The 14,320-nt window shown below is 34.5% G+C and overlaps 1 protein-coding gene across 4 annotated transcripts in view; it reads right to left on the reverse strand.

The window, feature by feature from the left end:
* The window catches only part of LOC144434612 (leucine-rich repeat flightless-interacting protein 2-like), a 37,061-nt gene extending 23,345 nt beyond the window's left edge, over nt 1–13,716 (reverse strand). For 3 of the 4 annotated variants that reach the window (XM_078123089.1, XM_078123088.1, XM_078123086.1), the window contains exon 1: nt 13,330–13,716. In XM_078123089.1, the coding sequence (XP_077979215.1) occupies nt 13,330–13,416 (87 nt within the window). In that variant the 5' untranslated portion in view covers nt 13,417–13,716. The remainder of the gene's footprint in view (nt 1–13,329) is intronic. The other variant, XM_078123087.1, reaches the window with a different exon arrangement.
* Nucleotides 13,717–14,320: the final 604 nt, after the last annotated feature.

Below are 14,320 nucleotides of genomic sequence, written 5' to 3' on the forward strand. Positions count from 1 at the left end.
AACTGATCAATCAATATATATTCTTTTGTATCATTTTTTTTATAAACTTAGTCAGAGACTAATATTTCTAATATTGGCATTCATAATCCTAATCCAACAAGGGCACTTAAAGTCTGCAGCTGACAATCAAAATAAATGCATGGAAGATACATACATGTAAATATAACATTATCTGAGGGTTTCTTTACAGTCTTTGTGAAGAATCAAGGGTTTTCATCTTCATTTCCAATTTCCACCCTGTTAACTCTGAGATGAATTTTGTGAGGCAGGAAAACAATTGGCTAAATAACTAAAAGACATTTCCTTGAATTACAGGAAGTACAAAATATGGAAGTGTGGCCCAAGTCTTCAGTAACATCCTTCCTTATAACCTTGACATAAACTGGCAAGGTCAAATGTCAAAATGAATATCAAAGTCAATGTACAATGTATTTCTTACAGATCTTAGAAACAACTTAAAAAAGAAAAAACATTCAAAATGTCTCATGCTTTCTCTTTACACAATTTTGGTAGCTATATTCATCATTTTGACAAGAAGCAAAAAACACTTCTTTGACTCCCTAGTCATAAAATCAAATTGTCAAAACCATAACTGACTATTAATGAGAGACCTAGGGAAACTTGTTTCTAGCATTAATTAATCTTTCTTCATTTTATGGAGATGACCAGATTGCTAGTGTCAGGTACATGTACACCTAATCAGCTATCAAGATATAATTAATAAATCATCTAATTAACTAACATAAAGCTATTGTCTCTTAGACTTTAATATTATTGATAGGGGAAATTATATCACAGGATAACACGATCTATAACTTCCTATTTAGACTACAACATGTCTGTGCCGCAAGGTGCAATTTTCCATCAACATGTAATTTCAAATAAATTTCTGAACAACTACATGAAGACAGGCAATTTATTACCCTACCTAATATTGAGATATCCCTTCTCATTTTCTCTTTTTCAATATTACGCCAGTCAGCATACAAAAAAATAAATGTTGTCAATTTGGGCATCATTATGAGTACAGGTATTTTATAGAATTCTCATTAAAGTATATACCTACATTATGTCGTTATAATTTACATGTTATTTCAAATGACTCTGTGAAGAACTAGAACAGGCAATGTATTATCCTGACTAATCTTGACATCTCCATTCCGTTTTTCCCTTCTTCAACATCAGTCAGCACATAAAATTACTTCTTTTTTTCAAATTGGGAATCATTAGGAGTACAGGTGTTGTAAAGAATTCACTGTACTATATCATTTATAGTTTATACCTTCATTATGCTATTACATGTTATTTCAAATAAATCTGTGGAGAACTAGACAGGCAATTTATTACACTGCCTGCCAAATCTAATCTTGCGATGCCCTTTAGCCTTTTCTCCTTCAATATTACTCAAGTCGACATGCGAAAACAAACTTTGTCAATTTGGTAATCATTAGATTACAGCAGTATGCTATTTTAATTCAATGTACATCATTACATGTACTATACCACGTCTACCTTCATTATGTTAATAGTTTCAAATCAATCTGTGAAAACTAGACGAGCTTGGTCTGACAATGTATTATCCTGCAGCATATCATATCTAATCTTCTTTTGCTCAATGGTTTGCCAGTCAGTCGAGAAAACTAAAACTAGGTAAATTTGGCAATCACTATGTCTACAGCCATATGTTACTGTTAAATCTACTGTAATATATATTATACCTTTAAAAAAAAAAAATATATATATATATATTATACAATGCACAAGCCGGGTTCAACACAAAGTATGGAATATATACTCTGGTTGTTCTATGTCACAACAATCCATGTCTACGTCATTGGTTTTGCCGTGTTCAAAATGCTCAAAATTGCCATTACTTTTCCCCAATTTTTTTTATATTACTGGTGATGGCATAGTTACATTTTGTATATTATTCCCCAATATTTTTCTTCATTCAGTCAGAAAATACTTGTAACCTACGGGTTGTCACTACAAGTCGCCAGAGTTTAGGTCATTCGTATTTTCAAAAGCTAAACGAAGAAAAATATTGGGGAACAATATCTAAATGTATACCTTCAATGTTGTTTTCTCTTTAGAGTTAGCATTTAAAACTACACTTGATCATATTTGGAATTACTTTACACATGTTATTGTAGTAGTATGCTACTCAATTTTATTAAAGTCACTCTACTATTTGCATTTGCTTCATGTCTGTTTTGTTCTTTTGAATCTTTTTAGTTACGTAAGTTACATTTGAATTACATTCCTTAGAAAAGTTTATTTTCAAATCATGACTGCAAGATCTCTACTTTTTAAAAGCCAGTGACTGGTCTCTGGGCTAAAAACTAGTCAGAAATCATAAAACTGTACTCAATTTATACTGTAAACTGAAATAGTAGTGGTCTACCTTTATTATGGTTACATCAAGTAAATTAAAAATAAGAGTGCATGACATGAGAAACATATTATCTCTGATGAGTTATAACGATCTCATATTTTTAGACTTGATTTGAAGATCTCTGACGACAAGACGTGAAATTAAACACAACTCTGTCAACTCATTACTGACTGGAAAATTTTGATGGATGATGTCAGAGAGATGAGGCCTTTCTTAAGGGACAGATGGGAATTGGAAGAAATTGATTTTAGTAGACGTGATGCCCACATGTTTTTCAAATATCATTATTAATGTTATTCAAATATCATGCCATTTCTTGGCTTAAATTATTAAATTATTAGCCATGCTTCCTCCTATCAAATATTCACATTTGCCAACATTAAGAAAAGAATGTGTGTGTGGTAGTTTTTAAAATCATGCTAGTTCAAGACCTTGGATGTGAGTAATCTTTCTAGAATTCTCTCTGAAAAAGGTTACAAGGATGATAACCCTCTGGTAATTTCTAAACATGGTTAAAATCACACTCCAAATTCCTTCATTTCCTGCAAAAACGGTATTATCAAAACAGCTACAAGCCATAAGATTTTCACTTTCTGGTTTTTAACTAACTGCTACAAATTATTAGGGGAAACACTAGCAACTATTAGCAGGTGTTACTTGTCTCTGAACTGGTGGAAACGATTCTAGAGGGAACACTATAAGAAGTTGTTTATAACTGGTCTCTGAACCCACTAGTGGAAACAAGGCTAGGGGGAACACTATGAGAAGTCACATTACTGGTCTCTGAGGCCCCCTTGCACATTTTGATTTACACTTCCACTTGTGTGCTTTAGTTATAGAGACCACGTTGACATCCAGGCTCCCATTTCTTTATCATATTTTAATCACGTAATCTGTTACAACCTGTAATAAACCTTAAAATCCAGCACACGATAACAACAGGGAAATGTGATAATAAATACTAATCAATTAGTATTGTAAACAATGCTGATACATTGTTTGTAACCACAAATGATCAATTCATAGTCACCCTGACCATTGTGGGAGGTTAATTTTATCAGTAGCTCCAGATTAGGTATTACAATAACCACAGATAATCCCATAGTCCTTTGCATCTGAGCATGCTCAGTCTGAATTGCAAGTTCCCTATTGGACAAGCATATATTGAGACTCTAGAGTGTAGGAATATCACCAACAAATTGGCAGGAATCCAGGGATCTTCTCTTTCTCTCCTACTGATTTCCCTCCTCTGACAGAAATCCAATTATTTGCCATCCTAATCCAATGGGGGTCATGCTATCTACTACTACTAGTTAAACAATACCTAGCACTGTTTACTTGCAATGATCTCACTAGGTCAAAGGTCACAGGGATGTCAACCTTTCAAAGCAATTACTGCATGTATATTATATGTCATACTCTACTGTGAGGTGAATGACTCCTTTCATCTATAAACGCTTTCACTTTAGAGCTTTTAAAAGATTTTTTTTATCTCCAAAACCTTACATTCGTTTACAGCGGTAAATGGCAGGCTCTTATATTTACTACCAAGAATGGCAGACTCTTAACCTAATTCTTTACAATTCTTAACAATGTCCCTTCACAGCTGTTCATATCTACAGAATATCACAGCCTGTCTGCTGGCTGAATCTGTGAATGCTATTTGGTCACACACGCAGTAGACAGGCTAAGAATACCACAAATGAAATATTTTATTTCATTATAAACTACTGCAAATCACAGTCAGAAAATTGAGAATAATTTAATTTTCTTGATGGACATGTTGCTGGATCTGTGACTCCACCCACTACTCTTTTTATCCAAGTGCACAAATGTAACAGGAATCACAGATACAGCAATGTTGACAGGCTAGTAATACTAGACAGGAACACATACTGATTCTGAGACATTTTCTTTTAATGTCACTGTCTGCTAAATAAAAATACTGTGCTTGTGGTTATACATACACGACTGTACATACTTGTACTCAAATACACATTGTTTTATAACATTAATCTGGTCTTCATTGTGCTAATATTGAAGAACTGAGGGTTTATGTGCATGTGTGTGTGTGTGTGTGTGTGTGTGCGCACATATGTATGTATGTATGTATGTATGTATGTATGTATGTATGTATGTATGTATGTATGTACGTACGTACGTACGTACGTACGTACGTACGTACGTACGTATGTATGTATATATGTATGTATGTATGTGTGTGTGCATGGATGAATTGTATGCGTACATATACATGTAGGAGTGTGTGAGTAAATGCTTGTGTGGATGGCACCTCTCTTTTATATCACTGCCCAGTACAAAATTACACTGTTTTCTTGCTAAATAAAAACTTGAATATTATCTCACAGTATAGTAACTTTTATTCTGTAGACTAAGTTCAGATATATATTGAGTCATGACGTCATAGCCCAATGAATGACAGAGCTCCATGTTGTCTCTAACACTTTCTAGCAAATATGTACATGTAATGTAATCTGCAGAGTACCACTGTTATGTCCTTGTAGTGACAGGTGTGTACATTTGTATGTACATAGACCTCCTATCAACTTATGGATGAAATCATTATGGCAGACATGTCAACAATACTATCACACCAAAGTTAGTTTGTACATACCAGCAACTGTACTTAGTACATCTATGATCTAAAGTGTTTGATACTGCAGTGTAAATATCACAAGAACGCTGTAAATAGTTTATACAACTACATTGATAGAAATGCAAGTAATGCCACTCCTATGAAACAACAGCAAAGGTTCAGATGTCTGACTGCGCTTCACGAAATGTTTATGGGTGCAAGTGAATACCAATATTAGAGTTCTCCTTTAGCTTGTCTATGTGGCAGATGTTTGTTTCACTTCACTCTTCACTTTTTACTTCTCTGGATAGAGCTAGGTGGAATCACACAGACACATAACATACTGTATGGTACACAGACTAGTTCTCCTATCAAGGAGTAGTTAGGTCAACTTTTAAGATTTCAGGTTAATAAAATAACTTAATTTACATAAGAATGCATGTATTATTATGCAATTTTTGTGTATCTCTCTTTTTGTCTAGTTCTATCTGATCCGCAGATCAGCGTTATATATTAGTTCTTATTTGACTGCAGACAAACTAAGCCTGGTTCCACAGACTTGACTACCTGGCTTGACTGTTGCTGGCCCAAATATTCAAGCAAATGATTTTGCCAAGCCAGAAAGCTATACTCTAGAGGCTATCCATTGAGATTGAATCTAAATATCTCTTTACCAAATTGGGTAAATAGATATTTAGATTTAAATTCCAATGGATAGTATCTAGACTAGCTAGCCAAGGCTCTAAGCCAGCTAGACAAATCCAGGACTCGATTCTGACTATTATCCATCTCCAATTGGGGATAATAGATCACCAGATAAGAGAGGGGCAACGATCAGAATCAAGTCTTGACATTCTGGGAGCTGGGACAACATTAGTACAATCATTCACATCATATTTAATACTAATATTAGTAATAATAATCTTTATTTATAAATACTGGATAGTTATAAACAATTATCTCCCAGTGAGGGCCATCCCTCATGGATTCAGTGTTAATGCAGGAGGAAACCGGAGTACCTGGCGAAACCTGTGTTGTTTGGTAGAGTCAAATTGAACGACACTCTTCCTACTTACAGCGTGGTGAATTTAACCCTGAATGGATCTGAACCCAAACCGCAGTGGTAAGAGGCAAGTGGTTTAACCACTTGGCCACCGACAACCCTGAACATCACAGACATCAAATACATATGTATCTTACTGTCACTTACAGAATACCTTGTATTTCAAACAATGTATATCACATAATTTGACAATGGTATTGGATCATGTGACCAGTAAGTATTACATGTAATAGTCTGTAAGATACAACAATCATGCCATAGTATGACAGAGACCCATGATGCACGAGTGCAAGTGTACCGTACTCTGGGTATTTGAATGAGTTCTTGCAGTGTTCTCTGCGGGTGTACAGAAAAGACTGCAAAAACATGAGCACAAATAACCCTGAGTACCCACACTGGCATTCATGCAGCATGGGGTTCTGTTATTATTACATGCATGTATGTTCATCCGAAACAGCAAATTTCCATAAAATTTACGTTATGTGATCACAAAAGCGCATAGAATGAATGATGTGTCCTCATTTGCAGTGCAAATACCACTAGTATGTGTGCGCACTGGTACAAGTAATCTCTGGTACATATGTAATAATATCAGCTACCATTGGTTTAGAAGCCAGATAAGGTTGAACAACCCCACATATCTTACATTGTAATACACTCTATACATGTAGGTGAACTAGCTTTACAAAACCAGTGCTTCAGCTGTGGTAGCTTTAAACCCATTATAAATATTAAACATTAAAAGATTTATTTATTAGTAGAGATAAGGTCTGTCTAGTATTATACACTGTGTATAAGCTGGCTGCTATAAAATGATATATATGCACTGGTACTATTAAAATTGATAAGGGAAGCATTACAGGAAAGGTCAGGGAGAGGTCAGTCAAATGTATTTGTTGCTGGACTTTGTCAGTACGTGAAATCTACTTCAGTTTAACACCATTTTTTACTACAGTACCTTTCAAAACTTAAAATCTCTTCATTCACTATTCTCTGTATGGGCAACTGCAAATCATTGTATCCTTTCTGTCTGTAAAAACACTGTAGCCAAATGTACATTAAATATAGAATATTACCTATACTTTATGTTTTCTTATGCTTTTTGCTGGGGTTTTTTTATAGTTGAACTACTGATGTTGACCCTTTTCAGCACCACTGAACACAACTATGTTTACGAGTCTGGTGCTTTAGGAATTCTTTTGGTTCATTGTCATTGATTGATAGTTCGTCAATCTTCTATATGCTTATGAACCAAAATATTTTCATCAACAACCCCCCAAAGTGAAATGCAGTTGAATTTACCTGACTTGACATCACAGTCTAGCCTAGAGACTTGAATATCTGGCTCAACATACGTGGTACTGGCTCGCTGGCAAACAAACTGTCCAGCCTGAGACAGCCAAGCCCCTAGGTTAATCACTGGTAAATGAATTGTTCAGCAAGATAGCTGAGTTTCTAGGTTCATCACTGGCAAATGAACTGTCCAGTCAGATAGCCAAGCCTCTAGGTTCATCACTGGCAGACAATTGAAACTGTTCATGATTTTCAACAATGATTCAAAACTTGAATATCTCCTTATTTAAGGCCATTTTAGTCATCTGAACGATTCACATTGCAAAGAGTAGTAGTCTCCACAATGCATCATGCCTTTCTCATTTCAACTGCCCGATAAATCTTAACAAAACCAACCAATTAATCTAATTCTCCCACACATTGTATTTGAAGTCCTGACACTGCATGGCCCATTAGTTTCTGATTGCACACTATGGTAGTAGTATTCAAGTGCAGCATGAGGTTAGTCTGGATGCCAACATGGTCTCTAACTGAACCAGTGGAGGTATAAATCTTAATGATACCATATAGGAACTAGACTACACAAGTTGGAGGAAGCTTTGTAAAATGCTCAGGAAACTAGCAAAGATTTAACCCACACACTGCCCTTTCATAAGACAGTTAAATTTCCTCATTACTATTTGGAAGTGTATGTTTTTAAGAGACTAACCAAACACATATCCGTGTAAATATATATTTCTATACATTCTGAGACACTATCCTTTTCCTGCTTAGCCATCACTATTTCAAGACAGCCGGTCACACACTGGGTCAACACGATACAGTTTTGTTGAAGTTATAATAACTCTGATTGCTGAAATCTTGTAACATTTTTACATTTCCAAACCACGGTAAAAAGAAAATACAGCAACTGAGTTGTATTTTACTTCCTTATGTTTTTAAAAATCCTTGGTATAAATTTGACATTAAATTATATCATTTTGATGTGTCAGTTCTGTTTATAGATACTTTATTTCAGGTTTGCTGTGAAAGCAATAAAAATAAATTGTATCATATTTCAATACTTAAGTCCGGTTGGTATTTTTGTGAAGTGATATTCAAAATATAGATTCCGACTTCTGACTACTTTCCTAGACCTAAGCAATGGGCATATTTCATTTTTTGCTTGCATTTCATCTTCACAACATACTATTCAGCTTTTTGGCCCACAAGACCTACAAGTAATGATTCTGTAAGGAACACAGGGTAAAGAAATTGTCACTACATTATATACAATATGATACACTTTTTATAGCCCAGAGTTGCCGTAATCTTATTACCATAAGCTACCCAAACCAGCAAAGTTGCAAGTAAGATACCTAAGAACCGTAACGAATCTCTCGGCTACTGTTCTTATCACATTATTTTGCAATAATTTTAGTGATGCGTTGTTACCTCACACATTTCTCTGCACAACTGCTAATCTTGTGGGTTGAAAAGAAAACAGCTATATTACACTGTGACCCCACCTATACATGCTTTCCTTTGGCTATACATGTACCCCACGCCAGAATCTACATGTGCATATGCGTGTCTATGTGATGACAATGCGTGTCTGTGTCATTGGTTCTGTTGTGTTCGAAATGCGAGTCAAAATGTTCAAAATTATTACTATTAATTTTCTCGATTTTTTTTTCAATGTACTACTGCTAGCACTGGTATAATCATTTTATTCTCCAATATTTTTCTTCATTCAGCAGGAAAATATTTGTAGCCTAAGGGTTTTGTTAGTACTCGTCTAGCAAATTTGTAGTGACAATGATCTCTTAGGTTACACATATTTTCCTTAGCTGAACAAAGATAAATATTTGGGAATAATACATAATTGTCCAACTCAGAACTGACAGCATTATGAACAATAACAATACTGTCTATAATCATGTACACTAAGTTTTTTATTTTCACTATTCTCAGCAGTAAATGACTACAAAACAGTTGAATCTTTGACTAGTTTCGCACCACAGCAGGCTTTTTTCAAGAAATTACTTGCATGTATGCTTGCTGTGTATACACAACTGAATCTGTATGAAGTGATTTTTGTATTCAATGAGTAATAAAGCAAAATTCTAAAGCATTATAAATGATCATATAATTAGCACAGTTGCTACTTACAGATGATTTGTAACAGTTTTCCAACCAAATTAAATAGACTCTTAAAAGGCATTAACTATTTTTTGGCAATAATTAGCATAATTAAAACAAAGTGTTTATGATAATGACTTCATGTCAGATTTTAAATAGAGTAAAATATTCAAAACAACATTATCTATTAAATAATTAAAGTCTTTCTTATCTTTTCCAATCACGATCCATTTTTATAAAAAAAATATTTAATTCCACATTATCTGCTTGGTGGAAAACTCCAAATTAAGTAAATTAAGAGTTAAAATCACCATTCAATTATTTCTAGATAAATTGTATTGATCACTGTTTTTGTGGAGGTCTGGTAAAATAATGCGGGAAATATGATAAAACTGGCAGTTTCCGTTAAAGTATACCACAATTTTGGTGGGGAACCCCAATATACATTTGTACCTGGAGAATTCAGATTACCCCTGCTTATCAGTGTATCACCCTTATAACAAAAACACTGGTAGGGAACACATGTAAAATGACTGGAGAATTTGAGTAGATTTCACCTACTTACAACCTTTAAAACACTGTACATGTTATGATCTAGTGCAATGCAGTTGCATTTTTTCAGTTATGTTATTTCTTGTATTTCGAGTGACACGGGTATGATTATTTGACAGTCCCAAGTATGCATTTTTGCACGAAAGAATTCAAAGATGAAATATATCACACAACATGTACAACCCTGCATACTTAACATTTATCATTTTGACATGCAGAGCAACTAGCTGCAGGCTGTTTGATGAGTACTTCATCAGTACTGATTGTTAGCTGCCAACTTCTATGTATTCCCCATTAACTGTTATCAAAGGTGATCGCCACTCCAATTTATCTTTCACTCATACTATTTACACATATAAATGGTTGCATTTTGACATGACTCAAATTTATAACATCTTTGTCAGGCAAATTGTGCCATCAGACTCCCTTTCATTCTTTTTCTTCAGTCGTTTCAATGGTTTACTGTCTCTTCAATTAGACACTATGATTGCTTTGCTTTTTATGGAGGCCGTCAATGAACTGACTGACAGACATATAGCATGCTTGTCAGAGTATGACTAACTGGATCGGATTTCAAACAGAAAGACAAATCTCAAATTTTCCGAATTCAGAATTCTTCAAATAATAGAGCTGGTGTGACAAAACAATTTACATCACAATAGAGCATATTGTCATGCAAATATATCTCCTTTGTTTTCATAAAATTGTAGGATAGAATGTATCATATTCAAATGACCTGGGGAAAGCCCAATCTAATCTAATGTAATTAGATCAATCTGCAGCAGCATTCATTTGAGATGCAGATATAGAGAACATTTTCATTGCTGTAGATACTTTGGGGTATAAAATAAAGGTATGAAAAGGTATGAAAATATATTTTCATTGTGAGCAGCAATATCATTTATATGGAGTGGTAATATTTTTGTAATTTTCACTTGCATGAAATTTTGACTTGTTTGACCTTTGACCTCATACACAGCTAGACAATCTGTACAAAGCTACATGAACTGCCTCAGATCATATTAAAACTCATCATATCATATGCAGAACTAGGCTGCCTGTGGTGACATCTGAAATGCAGCAGGAATGCCTGTGTTTCTGTACTGGCATTGACTAAATAAATGCAAAATGTTAAGGACCATGACTCAATCTCGAGTATTATCATTTCAATGAAGCTATAAGGATTAGAATGAGTTTGATAGACTCATTCTTCTGCTGACAGACCAGCATTGTACAATACATAAATTTATGTCTGTGACTGAAGTAAGCAAACATGCTGAATTTTGACATACAAAAATACTCCTGAATTGTTTCACAGGGATTTACTCATTCAAAATCCCATTCCACCCTCCTCCTCCCTTGTATGAATCTAGTCTGTAAGATACAATATTCCTGTTTCGCTATATCACTCAGTGTATTCAGGGTCATATTTAATATATTTTTAAGTTACAATAACATGTAAGATGAAGAAATTATTGTGATATACATAAATTAATGGAACCCATCATTTTTGCATTTTGAACTGAACAATCTGGAAATAAATATAGAATATTGAATACTGCTAGTAGTTTCAAACATTTCTCTGTTTACACTTTCACAGACAACGAGTCAAGTATCTGGTAATCTGGATGGCAAATTTGAATAGCCTGGCTGCAGACTTGTTTACCTCCATAAATTAATGTGTAATCAACCAGTCTGGCTATTTTCATGTAAATTTTACCATTTCTAATTAATTAAAACTATGGGTATTTGTAAAGCAGACATCCATTTTACGATTTTCAAATTTCTTCCTTGTAACCGACTCTGAAATAACATCAAGTGACTAAAAACTGATTTGATGTCATCAAATTCAATATCCTGGTTGTTAATATCTATCCTGGTTGTTTTACTACTTTGGGAAAAAAAAGTTGTTTAGTTGGCGGACCCCACGCCCTCCCCACTTTTCATGTCTGACACATGAAAACAAGCCACACTACAATGTAACTTTTACTAAATTGACACACAGAACATAACATACAGTTTGTAAGTCTGCCAAATTGTTTACTTCTGGTTGTTTTCAAATTATTGATACAACAAGGCCTTTTATAGCTTATAATATAAATACAGTGATGTAGATACATGTAATAGCCTGTAGCCAGGCATTTTCTGTTTGAAGCTTGCATGTAACCGACTATAAAAAATTATCAAAATGGTGAAAAATGAAAGCAAAATGAATTTGCTGATATTTATTCACCCATCTACTATTTCTAGTACATGCTCATCTACTTCAAAAGTTGTCTACATTATTGTAAAATATCTGATTATCTCAGGTAAAAACATGCAGTAATTTAACATTATTAAAATGTTTTCAATACCTAGCATTGTAAATTAATATTGCTTTTCATCCTGATCATTAATATCTCTGTTTTATTATTATCACCATAAAAATTAACTGTATTTACAATAAAGTCTTTAGTCCTGAGAACAATATAACACAACATACAAAACCCCATAAAAATTACACAGGGAGATTATACATTCATAAAAATAAAACTACACAAAAGGCAGTAACCCTCAATGTCAATGTATTAATGTTAACAGTGAGAAAACTATTACACTTATGTTTATGCTTATATAATGGATAATTATCAGCACATTTGCTACATATCCTCTTGTGATAAATACTAAAAGTTGAGTTATTTATGAGTGAATATGCCCAATAACTTCATGTAGAAATAGGAGCCTTGTAAAGTTGTAATGTGCACTGCTGCATACCATCTTTGCATTGTGTCCTATATATCCTAATATTGTGACAATACAAGATAACAATACAACCTGGCTTCACATGTGTTTTATGAGTTGTAAATGTCATTAGGCTAAATGTTTTACAAAATGTAAGTTTAACTGGGCACAACTTCACTTTTAACTACATAATCACTATACTAGCTTTGATAGTGCAGCAATAAATTCAGAAACATGGGTGTCACAGTACATGCATTGTATATTTTGTAGAATATAATAAAGGCTTGATGACGGAGGCCATCGAAAGGGTGTGTGCTCCATTTTATTAGTTTGGCTGGAGTGTAACTTGATACGTGCATGGAGAACTTTCAGTGCACGCACAGATGGGTAGGACTGTTTTTTTGAAAGGGCCCATAATTCAGAAGGGGCAATATCTCTACAACCAAACTAGTGACAGCAGCCAATGTCAATCGTTCGTCGTATTTGCAGTCAAAAATTTTGAATATTATGCCAGGAATGTAACACTCAGTCGACGACATTTGCCACAACACAAACACTTGAACGAATGTCATCATGTCAAACTCTTACCTCTCTCGCTATGTGTGATAGCGCTTCGCCTTCAGCCGTGTACGTACGGCCTCCAGTCCGTTTTCTTCCACTGGTTGGTGTGCTCATTTTGTTATATAGCTCCTACGAACATCAATGTTAGACTGTGAACAAACGAAAGCAACTGTATCAAAAATGTCTTATCATCAAGGGCTAGACGTGTAGTATGCTGTGCAGATAGACCACAACATGAGCCTAAAATATGGAAATCCCGCCAAGTTTACGCCATCTATGGAAGTCCGTATGATATATATGAAATTTCCGAATCTCCGGTATCAACTAAAATATACAACAATTATCACGTCACTGGCAAAATAATCTAATTCGCCCATGTACGGCCGTAAACATGCTCAACTTTCTTACTGAGTTCCGCCATGAAAGTAGGGAAGTGCCCGGATGATGTGAGCCTCGTTCTCAATCGCTATAGTATTTGTGTCTAATTTAATAACCCGCCCTCAATAGTACCATAAGTTATTTTCTTTGTTTTGTTTCGTATCAAATTTGCAGAAACCACTCTGAAAGAAATTAAATATAAGTCGTGTCGATTACCGAATGAAATGGAAATATTTGCATTTCTATTTTTCGATAGATAGGATCACCGCGACCCTGGGTATATGTTGTGACACAGGATTAGATGCAGTACGTACACAGTAGCGGTTCCGCTCAGTCGCTCTCGGCCCTCGAGGCCTCCGCTAACGGGCCGTATACGGAACATGTATACAACCTAGTCCCAGTTAGTTTTTCTTTGCAAACCCCGTAAGAATAAATTGAAAAGTAAAACGAATAATGTTTAGTCACAACAAATAAAACATAAACAAGAATAAAAAAGTATTGTATTAAAACAAAAACAAAGTTACAAGTATTGCAGCTAGTGACACATTACTTGTAAAAGACGAAAAACACTTCCTAAACCAATGTCCCCTACATAATAGACACAGAAGAGAACTTTTTTTTAATGCGAAATTAAAGCAAT

The sequence above is a fragment of the Glandiceps talaboti genome, chromosome 4, assembly GCF_964340395.1.
Source record: "Glandiceps talaboti chromosome 4, keGlaTala1.1, whole genome shotgun sequence".
Classification (NCBI taxonomy): domain Eukaryota; kingdom Metazoa; phylum Hemichordata; class Enteropneusta; family Spengelidae; genus Glandiceps; species Glandiceps talaboti.